We start from the raw sequence: 22,882 nt of genomic DNA, 5'->3' as shown, positions 1-22,882 counted from the left end.
CGGAAACTGGAAGAAGTTACCTTCAAACTAATGGCTAAGCGCTTCTCCATAAAAGTAAGAGGCAATCAAACATTTAAAATGTAGTCTCAACCCTTACCCATGAAGGCGTGAGTGATGAGACAAATAGCAAAAACATCTGAAAAGTATAAATATTTTAGTAATAGTTGGTAATAATTTGCCGGTTTATTTTACTTTGAAATCGTAAACGGAAACACCTGCCTTCTAACGGCTACTCAAGCTAGCTTAACATCTCTGCTATTAGCTGTCCACAACATTAGCTTCTGGAGGGTGTAAATCCGTTTTTTTATGATCTAAACGAGTAAATTAATCTTATTTATTCCGCGGGAGAGCGTCTTTTGATGGGAATTAACTCCAGGATGATTCCTACCGAGGACGCGTCCGCCAGGAAGCGGGAGATAGAGGAGAAACTGAAGCAGGTCAGTCACGGCTGGAGAGGAAGGAAGGAAGCTTCACTAGTCTTTAAACACACCCGTTTAGTTTCATATACGCATTTTAAATGCTATTTGATTAAATTAAAATGTAAACGTTGCTTCCCTCCCTGTTGCTGTTGTTATTACAGGAGCAAGAGACGCTGTCATTCATCCGGGAAAACCTGGAGAAGAGCGATCAGCTGACCAAGGGCATGGTGCGATAAACAAAACACATTAAAAATATATATTACACTTTCATTAAAACACAGATTTAGAAGAGTTCAGCTAGTCTAGGTCTAGGTTTGGAGAGCTACAGCTTAATCCAGACCAGTTCTGTGTGGGTTGGATGGGATTAACTGGCTAATATTTAATGTTTTCTTTTGATAAATTAAAAGTTTAATGTGAAACTGGCCTGAATAGTGACTCCACTGTGAGGAAGTCCAGCTTTGACTAGTTTAACTTCTATATGTTTGATTTGTTTGCATAAACTGTGGGAACAAATTGCAAACTGTGTGCAGCGTTTTAAAGTAACGTTATCTATCACATTAAAGATTCCCAGGGATTTCACAGGTATACATAAATAAAAATGCAATTTAAGTTAACATATAACTGATTTAGATCTAATCTTCGTATTAAGACTCTCTTTATTGGCCAAATGTACAGTGTACACAGTAATTTTACACAGTGTATCAGCTCCACAGAACATTAAATAAAAGTTAACTTAGAAAGAAAAAAATATATTTATACAATTTAGAAAGATAAAGAACTGGAAATATACATGTGATGCAGTAACGTGGGGAATGGGGGGTTATGGGTATTGTAGTGTTTGTTCAGGAGAAGGATGGCCTGAGATGATGTGTGGTTTTTGTCCTGATGGGAGTGTTGTAAACGGGGAACATGTAAAGAGAAGCAGAAACGCCGAGTACCTGAGGATCTATCAAACCGTTCTCGTCCTGGAAGGTCTCCATCCTGTCGTCGTTCGAGAGTCGCCTCATGCAGCTGGAGAACTCCATCATCCCGGTCCACAAACAGACGGAGAACCTGCAGCGGCTGCAGGAGAACGTGGACAAGACCCTGTCCTGCATGGACCACGTCATCAGCTACTACCACGTGGCCAAAGACACGGACAGGATCATCAGAGAGGGGTGAGGCCGAGCCTCCGTCTGATCTCGCCACGACTTCAGAGCAACTGCACTTTAATGAATCGTAAACCTGTGACTTGTGATTCTTGTCTCAGGCCGACGGGGAGACTGGATGAATATCTTGCTTGCATTGCAAAGATTCAGAAAGCTGTGGAGTACTTTCAGGACAACAACCCGGACAGCCCTGAACTCAACACAGTGGTACAGTATCGTCCTCTCTTTGTTAAACTACTCCCTGCATCATGTTAAACCGACCTCAGCTTTACAGGTTTTCACTTTGTAAAAGCTTTGTAGTCTTTCTTGTCCTTCTTCTTCCTGCTTCAGTTCAAGAGAACAACATAAATAATGTGTTTATTACAGTAATGTGACCGCGTTCCTCTTTTACATGCAACATCTTAATAACGTTTTCAGATTTACTCACTCTGCATTCTGGTTTTGGAAAAATCAACCAAAGGGAAAAAGACGTGTATTAGAGATTTTAATCTGTCCTAATGCTCCAACATCAACAGAAAAATATTATGTAATAAAATAAGAAAGAGTTTGGAAGATGAAGAGCAAAATATAGTGAAATTGATTGAGGCTGTTGTTAGTGGTGCAAGTTCTGATATTCACACAGGGCTTTTTTCTGTAATGTATGAGGAAGACAGGTGGAGGACGTCATTGTTGTCACATATTCGTTGTCTTTTTATTGTCAGCTTTGATATAAACTGTAGAACTTTTGACGGACTGATCCCTGACGGTAGCCGATCCCCTCTCTCTCTGCAGAAAGCTCGCTTCGAGAAGGGGAAGGAGCTGCTGGAGGCCGAGTTCCGCAGCCTCCTGACCCGCTACAGCAAACCCGTCCCCCCCATCCTCATCCTGGACGCCATCAGCGTGGACGAGGAGCTGGAGGTCCAGGAGGAGGTGGTGCTGGAGCACCTCCCCGAGGCCGTGCTGCAGGACATCATCTGCATCGCCGGCTGGCTGGTGGAGTACGGACGCAACCAGGGTACCACCTCCGTGCTTTTTCCTTTTTGTGCACCAAAAATCCAAATTTGATGCATGACTTTTAATATATATAATTACTATATCAGATCATGCTTTTCCTCAAATGATGCCAGGTGTTCTACAATAAATATGCAGAAGAAAATAGTTCTTGTTAGTAAGAAACTGCAGCTGAGAGTTAGTTTAGGAAGAATTTTTGCATTTGATTCAGCAGCAACAGATTATCTTGGATGTGAGAGTCACAGATGGTGTTGGAAAAGACTTGAGAACAGACGAACACATCAAATGGTCTCCTCCTCCTCCTCCTCCTCTTTCTCTTCCCTCCTCTCTCAGATTTCATGAACGTCTACTACCAGATCAGGTCCAACCAGCTCGATCGCTCCATCAAAGGCCTGAAGGATCATTTCCGCAAGAACAGCGCGTCCTCTGGCGTCCTCTACTCGCCCGCCGTCCAAACCAAACGCAAGGACACGCCCACCAAAAAAGCTCCCAAGAGGCCAGGTCAGCTCTCTCCTCATCACTTCAGTCCGTAACCTCTGCCCCTTCTAATCAAACAACCACGCTCCGCGTACAGTCCCAGTTCCCACGTTGCCATCCAGCCACATTATTCCGTGTCCTCCATGATTCTCTCTGTGATGAGATTTTACAGTCTGCTCTAACCAACCCCCTTCATCCTTTCCTCTTTCATAATCCCTGTGTTGTGATGACAGTCTACATCCCAGGTAAACAGAAAGCTTCACTGTGCTTGCTTCTGTCCGTCGGACGTTCTTTGGAACCGTCAGCGGCGGCGTATTTGATGTAGACGAAGGCCTTTAGTCTCACGGTGGTTGTGTGCAGCAAAGAAAAGGTGGAGCTCATTAAAAATAAGAAGCTCATCTCAGTGTGACTACACTAAAATGTCGTCTAATTTTATGTAATTAACTTGTTATGTCCAGTAACTATGCAGAGGTTAATCTGAACATCCTCAGGTGATTATTGGGTCATTAATTCATCATAGTGGAGTTTTTTTGTTGCCTTCAAATTCAACTTTTAAATTTACAACTTTGGAAGACGTCTATAAAAAAATTTGGCCGTTCGATTGGTGAATCTAGAAGCAACCAAGGCTCATAGTTGGCGAGCTAATGAGCGGCTAACGAGGCTGTTGGGAATACGAGACAGAAAAATAACTCTGTGCGACTGAATTAGCCTGGTTCTCGTCATCATTTAAAGTTATGGAAATGATTCCATAGAGGAAACGTTTGCTGCCACCGTGAAACTAAAGGCTGTTCTGTGTTTGTGTGGATTAGCTGTTGTGCTGGTTTTTAACCGAAGAGTCTGCAGCTAATTAACAGCTGATCACCAGAAAATAAACCTGCTCTGGTTTACTGGCATCGTTTACAGCTGAATCTGAAGTAACAGGATCGACACCGACTCGCTGGTGGGAAACGAGACCAGAGGAAAGAGACGGAAGGTGTTTGTTTCGTTGTGCATTAAATTGGATTGAAGTTCAAGCGATGCTAGGCTAATTTAGGGCTAATTTACGGCCCTTATTTGGCTTCAGAATAAGATCAGAAAGACGTAAGGCAGCTTTTGATTCCACGATAAATCTCAGTTCATGTGCAGGGCTGTATCAAGACATCTGGGGGCCCCGGGCCAGTTAATTGATATGGACTAATATCAGCTGTCTCTGGGGGCCCCCCTCCACCTCAGGGCCCTAAGCAATTGCCCAGTTTGCCGGTCCACTTGCAGCGTCCCTGCTCATGTGACCAACAGAAGACTTTAAAGTCTTAACATCAGGAAACACCATTTTTTATTGATGTTCTAGTCGTCCTGCATCGTATTATAGACGGCGCCTTAGACCCCCTGTCAGGAGGTGGGACGTATCAGGCCTCCAGTTCAACATTTCGTCCTCAAAGTTGATGCCATAAGCAGAAAAAAATGGACAAAAAGTGAAAGGATATGAGCAACAAACTTGATTGTTACCGTCCTGGACAATATGAGTACACTGTGTCTGATCCGATGATGGGACAACCCAGAGCTTAATACAAACTCCATGATGACTCCATCATCCATCCAGATTCTTTATTTGTCCGATCCTCTGTAACATAAAAGCTGGTCTGAAGCCCAAATCCATCTGTCTGAGGCGTATGCGCTGGTGGAGACCAAAGCAGAGCTACAACAAAAATAGGAGTGGATGTTGTGTGTTTGCTAACTCGTCTAAAGACCAAGAACAAAAGCCGAATGCTGCCGTCCATGTGCTCCACGCCGCCCCGCTCACTAACCAGCCACCACGTTGTGTGTTTGAATCCGTTGCGTAGATGTGTTTTATTAGCAGTGATGATGTGTTGACTGTGTTGACTGTGATGCTTGACCTAACCTGTCTGTTCTCTTACATGACCCCGACACCTCAGTAGCTCTGTAGTCGTCCTGTTGTCTTGTTGTGTGGTGATAGTGTCTGGCTGCCTCGGTGGTGGAGGTGGAGGGATGTGGTGTCTGGGGTTCATCACTCACTTCCTAGATCTCCCTTTTCTTCTTCTTCTTCTTCTTCTTCTTCTTCTTCTTCTTCTTCTTCTCTTGTTTCCTGGCTGTTTGGACCTTGCTGCCCTCCTCCTTCTTCTTCTTCTTCTTCTTCTTCTGGACTCTGTCTCTGTCTTTCTGGGACCAGGGACCATTCGCAAGGCTCAGAACCTTCTGAAACAGTACTCACAGCATGGGCTGGATGGGAAAAAGGGGGGCTCTAACCTCACTCCTTTGGAAGGTAAACACCTTGGTCTTGTCTTCGCCGTCTCAATTTCTGACTTTTCTAACCATGTCTCACAGGAAGCCCCTCGGTCACAACAGCTTTTTAGTCTCTGCAGACCTCGGATTAGATCCAAAATGGAAAATTAAAGACTGGTAAAATGGGGTTCTTTCATAAATTAAAGGACAAGCTGAACCAAAGACAAGTGGCCTTGTAGAGTTTCCTGAAGGTGTTTCATCCAAGCCTTCAGTTTTAAGTTTTATTAGGAACATATTTAAGTGTCTGTTAACAACCAGACGCTCACCTGTGGTCGTAGGAATCCTGCCATCAAGGACAACAAGCCCAAACATTTGCCAGAGAAACCAGATGGTTTTTAAGAGGAGTAAAGGACGACATATACCAGGACACCGAGCATGTACAGACACGTTGTCCAGTTAAAGTCTGATTAAGGCGTATACATGAAAACTGATTTTCAATCTCTTTATCTGGATGTTAATCAGATGAGGAGAACTCTGGTTTTAGTCGGACTAACGAGTTTACATGCACTGAAGTTATTCATTTAAAGTCGGATTAAGCCAATATGTAAACGTACTGATCAGGTTATTAACAGACTCTAGTCAGGTGAGCGTCAGGTGGTCGACATCTCCATCAATCTTTTAGAAATTATAACTTGCTTGAAACCTTCAAGAAACTCTAGTTCAGTTGTCCTTGTTTCAGCTTGTTGTTTTGATTTGCACCTAATAACAGAAAGTTTTTTATTTGCACAGACATAATCATGTTCTTCAAATCAGAGGCCGAAATCTAAAAAAAAAACAACAAATAAACTTGATCTATCTGGCTTTTCAATGAAGATAAAAATGATGAAAAGGGTGAAAAACGTCTGAATGATGGTTTAACCAAAGCTAGTGGTAAAGTACCAAACACTGCAATTCCTCTAATGTCCACTAGAGGTGGCTACAAAGGTGAGATAATCCCCCAAAACCTTAGTTTTCTAAAACCCACTCATGCTCCGTTGTATTTAATTAGCTGGCAGATAGTTGGAGTCAAAGATGGAGACGACCAAAGACGTCACACCGAGCTTCAAAACTTTAGCGTCTTTCTTTAGCGCCCCCTGGTGTTTGGATGTCTGCTGCTGCAGATTAAATTAGCTTTAGCTCGGGAGCCTTCAGCTCTTATAAGCTACAGTAGAAGTAATAAAACAACAGCTGCAGCATCTGTACAACAAAACTTTTAAAATTCTGTCTGAAAGTTTTGAGATTTGGAAAATAAAAAGTTTTTTATAGTTTAGGTTTTAGTATTTCCATTCACAGAAGTGTAAAACATGCTTCAAATTAAACCTTTAACACTGTTGTTGATGCGACACGGAGGAAGTTATTCTGGGAAATGTAGGAACGTTAAAGTTGACCAGGCAGGTTCTCAGTCAAAAGCTGTTGTGGCGTTTTTCTTAAATGTAGTTTTAACACATTGACTGATTCAGACATCAGTCGATGCACAACAAACGCCCCCCCCCCCCCCCCTCCTCGGGCTCTTCCCTTCAGTGGGTGTCCCCCCTGCTTCTGCCCCCCCCCCCTGCTGGTGCTTGGTGGTGGTCGGTTCAGCTGTTCCAGGTTCAGGTTTGTCAGGACGAGTCATAACCGCCGAAGGTTTGACTTGTCCCGTGTCCCGCTGCCGCCCCACCCACCAGGTCACGATCACGACCTGCGGGTCAAAGACGGCCCGGCCGAGAAGCACGGGGCCGCCACAGGTGAGTGAGGGCAACACCTGGGGAAGACAAGCGGGATTAAAACGAATCAAGTGTTTTTAATGTGAAGATGAAGAGCAGCGTGCAGCCAGAACACATGCTTTAGTCTGGATTTAGATTTATTTATTTATATATATATATATATATATACATATATATATGTGTGTGTGTTCACCTCCTGACTGGACCTCTGCTCGTGTACCTCCCAGGAAAGGACGACGTGCTGGACATCGAGATCGACTCCTACATCCACTGCATCAGTGCCTTCGTGAAGCTGGCTCAGAGCGAGTACGCCCTGCTGACCGAGATCATCCCCGAGCACCACCAGAAGAAAACCTTCGACTCCCTCATCCAGGTCGAAACCCTCACACTCCTCCCTCAGAAACTCAGGAAACGGTGCAAACATTTAACAGGAAATGTAAACTTGCCAGTTTATTAGGTACACTAGTGAAAGTGAATGCACGAGGTAACAGTCCTGCACAACATCCTCCTTTATTATTTTATTTATTCACTTTTTTAATTTTTATTGAAAACATTGAAATAAAACATTGATTAGTTAAGTAATTAATTAAATAATCTGATGCAACAGCCCTGCACTAAATCCTCCTTTATTTTATTTAATATTTGTTTTAAATTTTTATTGAAAACAGAGAAAAAAAGAAGAAAAAATAAATTAATTAATCAAATAAAAAAAATGACAAAAAAGTGACAGTCCTGCACTAAATCCTCCTTTATTTTATTTTATATTTGTTTTAAATTTTTATTAGTAAAGTAAATTAATTAATCAAATAAAAAAATGATAAAAAAAAGTGACAGTCCTGCACTAAATCTTCCTTTATGTTTTATTTTTATTTTTATCATTTTTGTTATTGCAAACAGAACGAAAGCAGGAAAAATGAATGTATAAATTCATTTTAAAAATATTAAACAGTTTTTAATTTTTTTCTATTTATTTTTTTTATCAGACCAGTTAAAAGGATAACAACATTTATTATTATTATGATTGTTATTATTATTATGAATAATAATAATAATACTTCCTGGCAACAAATGAAACCATGTTTTGCTCTATAGCTACGCCTCCTGATAAAATCCTTAATTATTAAACACACCACAGACCTGGTACAAAAGGCTCTTTGTTGTACCTAATGAACTGGCAGAGAATAGTGACTGTCATTGTGTCCTTTTGTCCACAGGAGGCGCTGGACAACCTGATGCTGGAGGGAGACAACATCGTGTCTGCAGCTCGTCGGGCCATAATGCGCCACGACTACTCGGCCGTCCTCACCATCTTCCCCATCCTCAGACACCTGAAGATGAACAAGTCCGAGTTCGACTCCACGCTGCAGGTCTGACACCGAGTTAGTTAAATACTCTGCAGGTCTGACACCGAGTTAGTTAAATACTCTGCAGGTCTGACACCGAGTTAGTTAAATACTCTGCAGGTCTGACACCGAGTTAGTTAAATACTCTGCAGGTCTGAAACCGAGTTAGTTAAATACTCTGCAGGTCTGACACTGACACCGAGTTAGTTAAATGAGTAAAAGTCCTTATTTATTTGCTGTAGTGGAGCGTTTATACTGTATACTCGTACGTGGTGAGTTTATAGACACAGAGAGTTGGTCTGGGAAGGTTAGTCGACCCAGAACATTCATACAGGCAGATGAAAGGAAGGTGAAGGAGGTTATCGACGTCCTGCTGTGAGCAAATGAGAACAAATAAAGGGGAAATGGATTTCTATGTAAATGGAAAGGTTCCACTGAAACAAAAGAGACTCCAAACAGGTGACGAGAGCTAAAGGGAACAAGTTTAAATAAAAAGCAGCTGGTCGAGTTTCATCTGAGCAGCTTCTTCAGTTCCTAGAGACCAGAGGGAAGTTTAAATCCATCCATCTAGTTTCCTACATAAACTTATCTTAGATGTGTAGAAGCTCCTCAGATGAAACGTCTTCTCTAAACTCTTCTAGTCCAGTTGCCTTTATTTAAATGAGTTTCAGATATAAACTAAGACCTGATGCCTGAGAATAAAGGACTATAACTCAGCCCAGACTTTACTATACTTCCCTGGCTACAGTCATGTGAGATAACAAAGCGTCAGAGATGGATGGGATCAGATAATGATGGTGTTCACAGACTGACACATTTATTCATTCATTTATTTATTTATTTATTTAATTTATTTAATTTATTTGATTCTGTCTCCAGGGAACAGCAGCGAGCACCAAGAACAAGCTGCCCACACTCATCACCTCCATGGAGACGATTGGAGCCAAAGCTCTGGAGGAGTTCGCCGACAGCATCAAGGCACGAGCCCCCCCCCCCCCCCCCCCCACCCCACCCCACTCATCAACTCAGATACATTATCACTCAGTCATTATAATCCCACCTCATCTCTTGCTGACATCAGAATATCCAGATAAAATAATCCCAAAATCAGTCCACGACTCACCACAGTAAGATCCATGATAGATGACTGATGGATGAGGATGGAACAGCGATGACATAGAGATGATCGATGGATGGATGGATGAAGATGGATGGATGGATGAAGGATGAAGATGGATGGATGGATGGATGGATGGATGAATGGATGGATGAATGGATGGATGGATGGATGGATGATGATGGATGATGGATGGATGGATGGATGGATGGATGGATGGATGATGATGGATGGATGGATGATGATAGTGATGATGGATGGATGGATGGATGGATGGATGGAGGGATGATGGATGGATGATGGATGGATGGATGATAGGTAGGATGGATGGATGGATGGATGTGCAGGATGGATGGATGATAGATAGGATGGATGGATGATAGGTAGGATGGATGGATGGATGAATGGATGGATGGATGGATGATGGATGGATGGATGGATGGATGGATGGATGATAATGGATGGATGGATGGATGGATGGATGGATGGATGGATGGATGGATGGATGGATGTGTAGGTAGGAGAACTGTGGATCCAGGCGGTTTCCATGGGAACGGAGTTGTTGAATCGGATGCTCACCTCCACCTGTGCTGCCCATCCCCAGCCACCTTCCGCACAGCTGCTGGAACTTCACAACGAGCACGGCACACACAAGGACCAACACAACAACACAACACAACAACACAACACAACAACACAACACAACACAACGACACAACAACACAACACAACACAACACAATAACACAACACAACACCACGACACAACACCACGACACGACACAACGACAACACAACACAACACAACACAACACAACACAACGACAACGACAACACAACACAACACAACACAACGACACGACACGACACGACACGACACGACACAACAACGCAACACAACACAACGACACGACACGACACGACAACACGAGGCAGTTAGCGCCCTGTAGCGTAGCGTCCTGCTGTCATGCTAGTTCTGCCTCTGAGCTTTTCTCCCATAATGTTTTTATTGAAATGTTTTTCAGTTCAGTCACAAAAAGCAGAAATAAAACCTTAAATAAAACAAAGCTCCTCGGTTTCGTCTGGATAATATATTAAAACATTATTTACATTAAAGTAAAGTATCACATTTCTGAGATAAAAAAAATATCTGGACAAATCAAGGAAATGAAACATGGAAGCTTCATGTTCACCTTCTCCTTCAGGCGTCATGTGACACATTCAATGAAACGTTGTTGTTTTCTTTCACCTTTGTTGAAGTTCAAACTAAAGTAGTTCAGGATTGTGAAATTATTTTTTCTCTCACCTCTTTTCAAATCATTCTAATTTTTCTACGTTGCCGTAAACATAAACCAGAGGACGTGGTGAAAGTAGCTGTGATGCTGTGGAAAGCAAACACAATCTAAAGTGTAAATACGTAAAAACAAAAAAAAAAAAAAAAAAAGGAGAAGAGCAACAAAATAAATAAAACCACGTTCTGTTATTTTGAATGTACCAAAGCTGAACCATGTGGTTCTAAGTCACCTGAAAAACTGAGACGTTAATAGGACGTGTTCAAACTTGAAAAATGAAATTTATTCACATATTTTTTATTTTTTTTTCCATTTTCTCCTGATTATGAGTTAATTTCCTCTGTTTTCTCAAGATCTCAAGATATTTCATTTGAGGAAATTCCATCATACGTGCAAACATTGGTTGATTAGGCATTTTTTATACATACTTTTTAAAATTTTCCACCATAAATCCAACATATTTAAGTTCAGCACCACATTAGACCTGTCAATCAAAGCCTCCTGTGCACAGGCCCCGCCCACACAGATATATTAATGTTTATGGCACGTTATGACATTTAACAAATAATCTTTGACCCTGTGTGTTATTAGAATAGTTTAATATTGAATGATGTATATTTATAAATATCTCTCGGCTGATTTCTGAGCCCACATCATCCAGACCTTCGTGTTCTCCTGTAGTTTAACGTTTCCTCCGGTTTCCTCTGACGTGTTTCTGTCCTTCCTCTTTATTAGCAGCTTCAGATTAGTTCTCAGCATGAGTCCAGACCCAGTCACACTGCTCTGCTCCTCCTCCTCCTCCTCCTCCTCCTCCTCCTCCTCCTCCTCTTCCTCCTCCTCCTCCTCCTCCTCTTCCTCCTCCTCTTCCTCCTCCTCCTCCTCCTCCTCCTCCTCCTCCTCCTCCTCGCTGCCTGGCCCATGACTGTTTGCTTACTCTGCACTAACAAATCTCTTCTAACCTTTTTTTGCACTTGTGCCTCTTTCTCTTTGTCTTTGTCTTCTCGCTTGCCTCGGCCCTTTTAGTGCTGGGGGACACTTACAATATTCCTTTAGACCCCCGAGGTAAGAACCCGCCCATGTTCAGGCCCCTGGTGTAAACATGTGACTGTGCTGCAGTGATTCAGAGTGAGAGGAGACGAGTGTATGTGTTTGTCTGGAGGTAAAAGCCTCGTAAACGTCGCTGACGCCTTCTGTGTTTCTTCCAGAGACGAGTTCAGCGAGTAGCTACACGTCCGACTTCAACAAGCGCCTCCTCAGCACCTACATATGTGAGACAGCTCCTCTCCTCCCTCCTCCCTCCTCCCTCCTCTCCTGTCTCCTCTCTTCTCTCCTCCTCTCTTCTCTCCTCCCTCCTCTCTTCTCTCCTCCCTCCTCTCTTCTCTCCTCCTCTCTTCTCTCCTCTCTCCTCTCTCCTCTCTCCTCCCTCCTCTCTCCTGTCTCCTCCCTCCTCCCTCCTCTCTCCTCTCCTCTCTCCTCTCCTCCCTCCACTCTCCTCTCTCCTCCCTCCTCTCTCCTGTCTCCTCTCCTCTCTCCTCTCCTCCTCCCTCCTCTCCTCCCTCCTCTCTCCTCTCCTCTCCTCCCTCCTCCCTCCTCCCTCCTCTCTCCTCTCCTCTCCTCCCTCCTCTCTCCTCCCTCCTGTGTCCTCCCTCCTCCCTCCTCTCTCCTCCCTCCTCTCTCCTCCCTCCTCTCTCCTCTCTCCTCCCTCCTCTCTCCTGTCTCCTCTCCTCTCTCCTGTCTCCTGTCTCCTCCTCCCTCCTGTCTCCTCTCTCTCCTCTCTCCTCTCTCCTCCCTCCTCTCTCCTGTCTCCTCTCCTCCCTCCTCCCTCCTCCCTCCTCCCTCCTCCCTCCTCTCTCCTCCCTCCTCCCTCCTCTCTCCTCCCTCCTCTCTCCTCTCTCCTCTCTCCTCTCTCCTCCCTCCTCCCTCCTCTCCTGTCTCCTCTCTCCTCCCTCCTCTCTCCTGTCTCCTCCCTCCTCCCTCCTCCCTCCTCCCTCCTCTCTCCTCTCCTCTCCTCCCTCCTCTCTCCTCCCTCCTGTCTCCTCTCTCCTCCCTCCTCTCTCCTCCCTCCTCTCTCCTGTCTCCTCTCCTCTCTCCTCTCCTCCTCCCTCCTCTCCTCCTGTGTCCTCCCTCCTCCCTCCTCTCTCCTCCCTCCTCTCTCCTCCCTCCTCTCTCCTCTCTCCTCCCTCCTCTCTCCTGTCTCCTCTCCTCTCTCCTGTCTCCTGTCTCCTCCTCCCTCCTGTCTCCTCTCTCTCCTCTCTCCTCTCTCCTCCCTCCTCTCTCCTGTCTCCTCTCCTCCCTCCTCCCTCCTCCCTCCTCCTTCCTCTCTCCTCCCTCCTCCCTCCTCTCTCCTCTCTCCTCTCTCCTCTCTCCTCTCTCCTCCCTCCTCTCTCCTCTCTCCTCTCCTCCCTCCTCTCTCCTCCCTCCTCTCTCCTCCTCTCCTCCTCTCTCCTCCCTCCTCCCTCCTCCCTCCTCCCTCCCTCTCTCCTCTCTCCTCCCTCCTCCTCTCCTCCTCCCTCCTCCTCCTCCTCTCTCCTCTCTCCTCTCCTCCTCTCCTCCTCCTCTCCTCTCCCTCCTCTCCTGTCTCCTCTCTCCTCTCCTCTCCCTCTCCCTCCTCCTCCTCCTCCTCCCTCTCCTCCCTCTCCTTCTCCTCCTCTCCTCCCTCCTCCCCTCTCTCCTCCTCATCCTCCTCCCTCCCTCCTCCCTCCTCCCTCCCTCTCTCTCCTCTCCCTCCTCCCTCCTCCCTCCTCCCTCCTCTCCTGTCTCCTCCTCCTCCCCTCCTCCCTCCTCCTCCCTCCTCCCTCCTCCTCCTCCCTCCTCTCCTCCCTCCGCCTCTCCTCCCTCTCCTCCTCCTCCTCTCTCCTCCTCCTCTCCTCTCCTCCTCCTCCCTCCTCTCTCCTCCTCCCTCCTCTCCCTCCCTCCTCTCTCCTTCTCCTCTCCTCCCTCCTCCTCTCTCCTCTCTCCTCTCCTCTCTCCTGTCTTCCCTCCTCCTCCTCCTCTCCTCCTCCTGTCTCCTCCCTCCCTCTCCTCCTCTCCTTCCCTCCCTCTCCCTCCTCTCCTCCCTCCTCTCTCCTCTCTCCCCCCTCCCTCTCCTCTCTCCTCCTCCTCCTCCTCCTCTCTCCTCTCTCTTCCCTCCTCCTCTCCCTCTCTCTCCTGTCTCCTCTCCTCCTGTCTCTCTCCTCCTCCCTCTCCCTCTCCCTTTCCTCTCTCCTTCCTCCCTCTCCTCTCTCCTCCCTCCCTCTCCTCTCCTCCTCCTCTTCCTCCTCTCCTCTCTCCTCTCCTCTCTCCTCCTCTCCTCTCTCCTCTTCCTCCCTCCACTCTCTCCTCTCCTCCTCTCTCTCTCTACCTCCTCTCCTCTCTCCTCCTCCCCTCCTCCTTCCTCTCCTCCCCCCTCTCCTCTCTCTCTGTCTCCTCGTCTCCTGTCCTCTCTCTCCTCCCTCTCTCCTCTCTCCCTTCCTCCTCCTCTCCTCCTCTCCTCCCTCTCTCCCTCCCTCCTCCTCCTCCCTCCTCTCCTCTCTCCTCCTCTCCTCTCTCCCTCTCCTCTCCTCTCCTCCTCTCTCCTCCTCCCTCCTCTCCTCTCCTCCTCCCTCCTCCTCCTCCTCCTCCCTCCCTCTCCTCCCCTCCTCTCTCCTCCTCCTTCCTCCTCTCCTCCTCCCTCCTCCTCCCTCCTCTCTCCTCTCCTCCTCCTCCTCTCCTCCTCTCTCCTCCTCCTCCCTCCTCTCCTCTCTCCTCCTCTCCTCTCTCCTCTCTCCTCCTCCCTCCTCTCCCTCCCTCCTCTCCTCCTCTCTCCTCCTCCTCTTTCTCCTCTCCTTCCCTCTCCTCTCCTCTCCTCTCTCTTCTCTCCTCTCCTCTCTCCTCCCTCCTCTCCTCTCCTCTCTCCTCTCTCCTCTCCTCTCCTCTCCTCTCCTCTCCTCCTCCCTCCTCCTCCCTCCTCCCTCCTCCCTCCTCTCTCCTCTCTCCTCTCTCTCCTCTCTCCTCTCTCCTGTCTCCTGTCTCCTCTCTCCTCCCTCCTCTCTCCTCTCCTCCCTCCTCTCTCCTCCCTCCTCTCTCCTGTCTCCTCTCCTCTGTCTTCCCTCCTCTCTCCTCTCTCCTCTCTCCTGTCTCCTCTCCTCTGTCTTCCCTCCTCCCTCCTCTCTCCTCTCTCCTGTCTCCTCTCCTCCTCACTCCTCCCTCCTCTGTCCTCCCTCCTCTCTCTCCTCTCCTCTCTCTCTCTCCCTCCCCCTCCTCTCTCCTCCTCTCCTCCTCCTCCTCCTCCCTCTCCTCCCCCTCCCTCTCCTCCCTCTCCTCTCCTTCTCCTCCCCTCCTCTCTCCCCTCCTCTCTCTCCCTCCTCTCCTCCTCCTCCTCTCCTCTCCTCTCTCTCCTCTCCTCTCTCTCCTCTCTCCCTCCTCTCCCTCTCCTCCTCCCTCCTCTCTCCCTCCTCTCTCCCTCTCTCTCCTCCTCCGCTCTTCCTCCCCCTCCTCCCTCTCCTCCTCCTCCTCCTCTCTCCATCTCCTCCTCTCTCCTCCCTCTCTCTCTCCTCCTCACTCCTCCTCTCCTCTCCTCTCTCTCTCTCCTCCTCTCCTTCCTCTCCCTCTCTCCTCTCTCACTCCTCTCTCTCTCTCTCCTCTCCCTCCTCTCTCCTCACTCCTCTCCTCTCCCTCCTTCTCCTCCTCCTCTCTCCTCTCCTCTCCTCTCCTCTCCTCTCCTCTCCTCTCCTCCCTCCTCTCCCTCCCTCCTCCTCTCTCCTCCTCCCTCCTCTCTCCTCCTCTCTCCTCTCTCCTCTCTCCTCCTCCCTCCTCTCTCCTCTCTCCTCTCTCCTCTCTCCTCCTCCTCTCTCTCTCCCTCTCCTCCTCCTCTCCTCTCCCTCCTCTCTCTCCTCCCTCTCCTCCTCCCCTCTCTCCTCTCTCCTCTCCTCCCTCCCTCTCTCTCCTCCCCCTCCTCCACCTCCTCCTCTCCTCCCTCTCCTCTCTCCCTCCTCCCCTCTCTCCCCTCCTCCCTCCTCCCTCCCTCCTCTCCTCTCCTCTCTCCTCCCTCCTCCTCCTCTCTCCTCTCTCTCTCCTCCCTCTCCCTCTCTCCTCTTCCTCCTCTCTCTCCCTCCCTCCCTCTCTCCCTCCTCTCCTCCTCTCCTTCCTCTCCTCTCTCCTCTCCTCCTCCCTCCTCTCCCTCTCTCCTCCTCCTCCCTCCTCTCTCCTCTCCTTCCTCCTCCTCTCTCCTCCTCCTCCTCTCCTCCTCTCCCTCGTCTCCTCTCTCCTCCTCCTCCCTCCTCTCTCCTCCTCTCTCCTGTCTCCTCCTCCCTCCTCCCTCCCTCCTCCTCCTCTCTCCCTCCCTCCTCTCTCCTCCCTCCTCCCTCCTCCCTCCTCCCTCCTCTCTCCTCCCTCCTCTGTGTTTGTGTCTCTCCCTGTAAATGAATCCACCTCCTGCTTCTTCCAGGTAAAGTTTTGGGGAACTTGCAGCTGAACCTGCTCAGTAAATCCAAAGTGTACGAGGACTTGGCTCTGAGCGCCATCTTCCTGCACAACAACTACAACTACATCCTCAAGTCTCTGGAAAAGTGAGATTTATTTATTCACACCTTAAAGCAACACAAACTGAAGAGGATGTAACTGGATATATACGGATATAACGGGAGATGGGACATATTTTGGAACTAGCTGCACAAATTTGGTATCTGGGTTAAAAAAAAAAGAAAAAAAATTCAGTTAAAAACGATTTTAATTTGAATTAAATTGTTATTTATTTATTTGACCCTGACGATGTTTAATGTAAACACACATATCTGATCAGATTTTTGTATTAAAGTTTGTTATTTGTCTTTCTGAACCTGCAGAAACAAACTGCAAAAAAGAAATTCCAAGAAAGCAAAAAATCCTTGTATCACAGAAATACATCTTATAATTTGTTCAGTGCTTGTTTTAAGAATTTTTGTCAAGCAAAACAATCTGAACCCACTGGCAGATTTTTTTTCTAAATACAACATGATTTGGGTGAATATAAGAATATTTTGCATCTTTCTGGTAGAAAATCGACAGTTTTTTAAAGGTTTGTTTTATTCAGTCTCGACCCTGATGAAGAAAAACGTCTTGAATTTCAGTTTTAATTTTTTAAATTTTTAAAATGAAAATCATTGACCAACCACTGACTAAAACATAAACAGACCAATGTGTAATAAACTGTCCAAACTGTCCCCGATGGACCAAGACGATACAAAACACTGCACAACGTTACGAACGGAGCAACAACAACACAACAAGACACAGACACAAACAGTACAAAACATTTCATTTCCTCATTTATCACCAACAACGGTGTGAAACTGGAAAACTTTATGTCGTCTTCCTAGAACAAACTCGTTTCTTTATGGTGAATTAATCTGTTGTACAGACATAAGTAAACTCTGGATTGTGTTTATTTTAAATGTTTGTCCTTATTTAATGTTTTTATCCTGTTTGCTGCTGCAACGCTTCAGTTTCCATAAAATGTCCTGAATCCATGCGTCACATTAACATTTAAGACTCATATTAAAGATGTTTCATGTAACATTTAAAAAAAATCTGACATTTAATCGTATATGTGCTTCTCACCCTTTAACTTTCTGTCCCATTAAACCTTTGACCCTTCTCTTTTGGGTGTTTTCGTGTCCAGGTCTGAGCTGATCCAGTTGGTCACGGTGACGCAGAGGAAAGCCGAGGATTCGTACCGGGAGCTCATAGAGCAGCAGATCGACACGTACCAGCGCAGGTGAGCACAAAATACATTTAAAAAGCCATATATAAACACATATAAACACATATAAACACATATAAACGTCTCTGACGGGTTTGTTTTGCTCCTGCAGCTGGTTGAAAGTGACGGAGCATCTGACGGACAGAAACATGCCCCAGTTCCAGCCGGGAACCAAGGTCAGGTCCAGAGAATCCGCCGCCTCCTGCACTTTCACAATCAAGTGTCTGTTTTAATGCGGCCGTGAGACTTTTAACACCGGAGAAAAGTGGACGGACACGTTTCCAATAGCAACCAGACAGAGCAGAAAAACATAGAGAACACAGAGAAGAAGAGTTATAATGCATTCAGTAAAATAACAAGACTGTGTTAGAGATAAATAATAGATAAAATAGAATAGAATAAAAAAAGTATTGGCATAAACTACAGGTCAAACGTTTGGAAGCAACATGAAATATCATAGATTCATTGATTTACTTTGCATCAAAACAAACATGATTATTATATAAAGAGAAACTTATCAGAAGATATTTGTACTATAATTATCAGGTATTAGTGTTTTTCTTTTCTTTCCTTTCTAACCTCCTCTGGTTTTAACATCATCATGACATGTATGAGCGATATTTGTCTAAAGTCAACACTACAAACTGTGATTTTATTTTTTAATTTTTAATTTTTTCACTTTTACACTGAAGTTGTGACTCTTCCAAATCTTCTCGACCCTAAAACTAAACACTTCTTCTTTTCTTTTGCTGACATTTATTCAGTAATATTCTGGTAACATTAACGTTCACCTAAACTGAGGAAAGTCTGATCACGTAGTAAATAAATCCCAGAATACACAGAACTCATGCTGGTTTTTAGAAAAGACATCATGAACAGAAACTCAAAGCTGTTTCCAAACGTTTGGCCTGTAGTTTATTTACAAAAAGTATCAAAACTGCACAGATAATGATTGTTGACACAGAGCATATTAAGTGGTAAAAGTATTGAACCAACTAATAATAATCCTGCTGTGCAGGTTTAGTTTATTTTACTCGTCCTAGAAGTGGGCGCTCAGCTAAGATGACGCTAAAAGTGTATTATATGAATATGAAATTAGAAAATTATCTTTATTCAATTCAACATATGAAACAAAAAGTATCAGGCTTCATGTCCAGACATATTAAGATAAAGAGAAGAGTTTATGAGTTCTTCTCACTCCTTTTTGAATATGTATTATATATATCTTATGTTTAACTGTTTTGGCTGATTTTATATATTTTTTTGTCTTAGAAATAAGCTTCAACTCAAAAATAAATACAGAATAATTAACATGTAAGAACAAAGTCTTGAGGAAAAGTTAAAGACTCTTTAGACTAAGATTAAAAACAAGGTTTTAACTGTTTGAGATGAAAACATCATGTCAATGCTGGAGCACGGCGGCGGCAGCATCATGATTCCACAGTTTTCCATGATTATTCAGTGATGCTAAATATTAAATATAATCTACTACACAGTCATTTCAAGCTTTAGAGAAGTAGCTGATTAAAAAAATTCAACCAAATATCCTGAGATACGAACAAAGAAAATAAGTGTGTTTCACCATTTTAAACTTGTTGCCTTTTGTCTTTATCAAATCTTCCTGCAGCTCAAAGATAAAGAGCGACAAGTCATCAAGGACAAGTTTAAGGTGAGGCCTGTTTTTGTTTTGTTTTTTAATTGATTATTAAATAGAAGTTTCCACATGGTTTTGATTCTTTCTTTGACCTCTTGTCTGTTTCAGGGCTTTAACGACGGTTTGGAGGAGCTGTGTAAGATACAGAAGGGTTGGGCGATACCAGACAAAGAGCGTCGAGACTTCATCCGACAGGCCCAGAGGAAGGTGGTGTCCGACGCCTACAGAGCCTTCCTGCACAGGTCAGACGCCGCGATACAAAGTACAAACTCTGAAGAAAAGATGGGAGGACGCAGGGTCGTAATTCTGCAGCATGGTGCCAGTTGCATTCTGGGATATCTAGCAAGTACAAACATGTTCATTATCGATAAAACTGGCAGCAGAACTGGGAAAGAATGGATTTATTCCAGCCAGAGAGAAGTCATTGAAAGTACTGTTGATAAAACACTGTGAGCACTCGTTAATTCATTTAAAGTGTGTTTACATCAAAGGGAGAATGTCAGACTATTCGTTTTCATATTAAATTATTGAATATTTGATTATTTGGGCTTCAAACTAAAATCAAATCGATAACTATAGTTTAAAAAAAATGGGCATAAATAAAAATAAAAATTTATCTTTGATGGTGCAGCTCAGTGGGTTGGTTTTGATAAATTCTCGGCTTGTTATCCAATCAGTTGTGATCATAGAGCTCCCCCTGGTGGCTGGAGGCTGCAGTATAGGTCATAAGCTCCACCCCTTCCACGTTAGTGGGCGGGACTTGGGCCTAATTAAAACACTAAAATACACGTCAATTTTTTTTTTTTCTGGGATGGATTCCTTCATTTTAGGTTGGTAATATGTAGACGTGTTTAGTCCATATTTATAAACGGTCTATGGAGGAGACGTGTTTAGTCCATATTTATATACAGTCTATGGAGGAGATGTGTTTAGTCCATATTTATATACAGTCTATGGAGGAGACGTGTTTAGTCCATATTTATATACAGTCTATGGAGGAGACATGTTTAGTCCATATTTATATACGGTCTATGGAGGAGACGTGTTTAGTCCATATTTATATACGGTCTATGGAGGAGACGTGTTTAGTCCATATTTATATACGGTCTATGTAGACGTGTTTAGTCCATATTTATATACGGTCTATGTAGACGGGTTTAGTCCATATTTATATACGGTCTATGGAGACGTGTTTAGTCCATATTTATATACGGTCTATGGAGGAGACGTGTTTAGTCCATATTTATATACGGTCTATGCAGGAGACGTGTTTAGTCCATATTTATATACAGTCTATGGAGGAGACGTGTTTAGTCCATATTTATATACAGTCCCATGGAGGAGACGTGTTTAGTCCATATTTATATACAGTCTATGGAGGGGATGTGTTTAGTCCATATTTATATACGGTCTATGCAGGAGACGTGTTTAGTCCAATTTATAATACGGTCTATGGAGGAGACGTGTTCAGTCCATATTTATATACAGTCTATGGAGGAGACGTGTTTAGTCCATATTTATATACGGTCTATGGAGGAGACGTGTTTAGTCCATATTTATATACAGTCTATGAGGAGACGTGTTTAGTCCATATTTATATACGGTCTATGGAGGAGACGTGTTTAGTCCATATTTATATACAGTCTATGGAGACGTGTTTAGTCCATATTTATATACAGTCTATAGAGGTGACGTGTTTAGTCCATATTTATATACGGTCTATGTAGACGTGTTTAGTCCATATTTATATACAGTCTATGGAGGAGACGTGTTTAGTCCATATTTATATACAGTCTATGGAGGAGATGTGTTTAGTCCATATTTATATACGGTCTATGGAGAGACGTGTTTAGTCCATATTTATATACGGTCTATGCAGGAGAGGTGTTTAGTCCATATTTAATACGGTCTATGGAGGAGACTGTTTAGTCCATATTTATATACTGTCTATGGAGGAGACGTGTTTAGTCCATATTTATATACGGTCTATGGAGGAGACGTGTTTAGTCCATATTTATATACGGGCTATGGAGGGGACTGTTTAGTCCATATTTATATACAGTCTATGGAGGAGACGTGTTTAGTCCATATTTATATACGGTCTATGGAGGAGATGTGTTTAGTCCATATTTATATACGGTCTATGCAGGAGACGTGTTTAGTCCATATTTATATACGGTCTATGGAGGAGACGTGTTTAGTCCATATTTATATACAGTCTATGGAGGAGACGTGTTTAGTCCATATTTATATACGGTCTATGGAGGAGACGTGTTTAGTCCATATTTATATACAGTCTATGGAGGAGACGTGTTTAGTCCATATTTATATACGGTCTATGGAGGAGACGTGTTTAGTCCATATTTATATACAGTCTATGGAGGAGACGTGTTTAGTCCATATTTATATACAGTCTATAGAGGTGACGTGTTTAGTCCATATTTATATACGGTCTATGTAGACGTGTTTAGTCCATATTTATATACAGTCTATGGAGGAGACGTGTTTAGTCCATATTTATATACAGTCTATGGAGGAGATGTGTTTAGTCCATATTTATATACGGTCTATGGAGGAGACGTGTTTAGTCCATATTTATATACGGTCTATGCAGGAGAGGTGTTTAGTCCATATTTATATACGGTCTATGGAGGAGACGTGTTTAGTCCATATTTATATACGGTCTATGGAGGAGACGTGTTTAGTCCATATTTATATACGGTCTATGGAGGAGACGTGTTTAGTCCATATTTATATACGGTCTATGGAGGAGACGTGTTTAGTCCATATTTATATACGGTCTATGGAGGAGACGTGTTTAGTCCATATTTATATACGGTCTATGGAGGAGACGTGTTTAGTCCATATTTATATACGGTCTATGGAGGAGACGTGTTTAGTCCATATTTATATACGGTCTATGGAGGAGACGTGTTTAGTCCATATTTATATACAGTCTATGGAGGAGACGTGTTTAGTCCATATTTATATACAGTCTATGGAGGAGACGTGTTTAGTCCGTGTTGATTTTCTACGGTCGATTCGTCCTCATAACAAATCCGTTTCTTCTTTCCTGTGTCGCCTCTAGATGCGCCAACATCTCCTTCACCAAGAACCCTGAGAAGTATCACAAGTATCGGCCGGAGGAGGTGGAGGAGATGATTGAGAAGCTGTTCGACACGTCTGCCTGAGCCTCCTCCTGCAGGTGTAGCCTCCTCAGCGTGACCCGTCGTCCGTACGGAGACTCGAACACGTCCTATTTATGTGGCTCAAAGGGACAATGGAGACACTAACACACACACACACACACACACACACACACACACACACACACACACACACACACACACACACACACACACACACAGCTGATCATCTCTAGATTATTTCACTTGTTTACGCTTCTGGCTCTAATGAATATGTGTGAAGAGACGTCAGGGAGCTGCAGCATCGTCCTAATGAGCCCTGAAGAGTTTTCTATAGAGAAGCTGCTCGTCTCTGTGTTTACGAGGAGCTACTTCACCAGAGAGGGTGAGAGGGTGAGAGGGTGAGAGGGTGAGAGGACTGAAACCTCCAGACGCTGGTGGTTTATTCCCATCAATGGTTTGTAACATTAAAACCTTTCTGCTCCTTTGATTTTCCTTTACTCCGTTAAATAATGACATTAAATCTTCTGTAAATATCAAAGATTATTGGCTGAAACTGAACATGTGTCAGTTTCGTTGTGTTCAGGCTTAAACGATGAAAATGTTGGATATTAAATAAACGATGAATGAATGAA

At 44.5% G+C, this 22,882-nt stretch overlaps 1 protein-coding gene across 1 annotated transcript; it reads left to right on the top strand.

Moving 5' to 3' along the window:
• Positions 1 to 218: 218 nt before the first annotated feature.
• exoc7 (exocyst complex component 7) lies at positions 219 to 22,882 on the top strand. Its single transcript, XM_047609318.1, has 18 exons — positions 219 to 437; positions 581 to 646; positions 1,392 to 1,576; positions 1,669 to 1,774; positions 2,339 to 2,561; positions 2,891 to 3,058; positions 3,268 to 3,279; positions 5,202 to 5,294; positions 7,227 to 7,372; positions 8,214 to 8,366; positions 9,222 to 9,452; positions 11,958 to 12,018; positions 16,155 to 16,275; positions 17,367 to 17,462; positions 17,560 to 17,623; positions 19,075 to 19,116; positions 19,210 to 19,343; positions 22,190 to 22,882. The coding sequence occupies exons 1-18, from the start codon at positions 360 to 362 to the stop codon at positions 22,290 to 22,292; spliced, it is 2,082 nt and encodes a 693-aa protein (XP_047465274.1). The 5' UTR covers positions 219 to 359; the 3' UTR covers positions 22,293 to 22,882.

The sequence above is a fragment of the Mugil cephalus genome, chromosome 16, assembly GCF_022458985.1.
Source record: "Mugil cephalus isolate CIBA_MC_2020 chromosome 16, CIBA_Mcephalus_1.1, whole genome shotgun sequence".
NCBI lineage: Eukaryota > Metazoa > Chordata > Actinopteri > Mugiliformes > Mugilidae > Mugil > Mugil cephalus.
The sequence above is the reverse complement of the archived record's forward strand: the minus strand, read 5'-3'. Positions and strand labels throughout refer to the sequence as shown.

Coding starts and splice junctions, on each gene's coding strand:
- exoc7 (XM_047609318.1), top strand. CDS start 360: ATGGGAATTAACTCCAGGATGATTCCTACCGAGGACGCGTCCGCCAGG. Junction 16,276..17,366: donor ATCCTCAAGTCTCTGGAAAA/GTGAGATTTATT, acceptor TTTCGTGTCCAG/GTCTGAGCTGATCCAGTTGG. Junction 17,624..19,074: donor AGTTCCAGCCGGGAACCAAG/GTCAGGTCCAGA, acceptor ATCTTCCTGCAG/CTCAAAGATAAAGAGCGACA.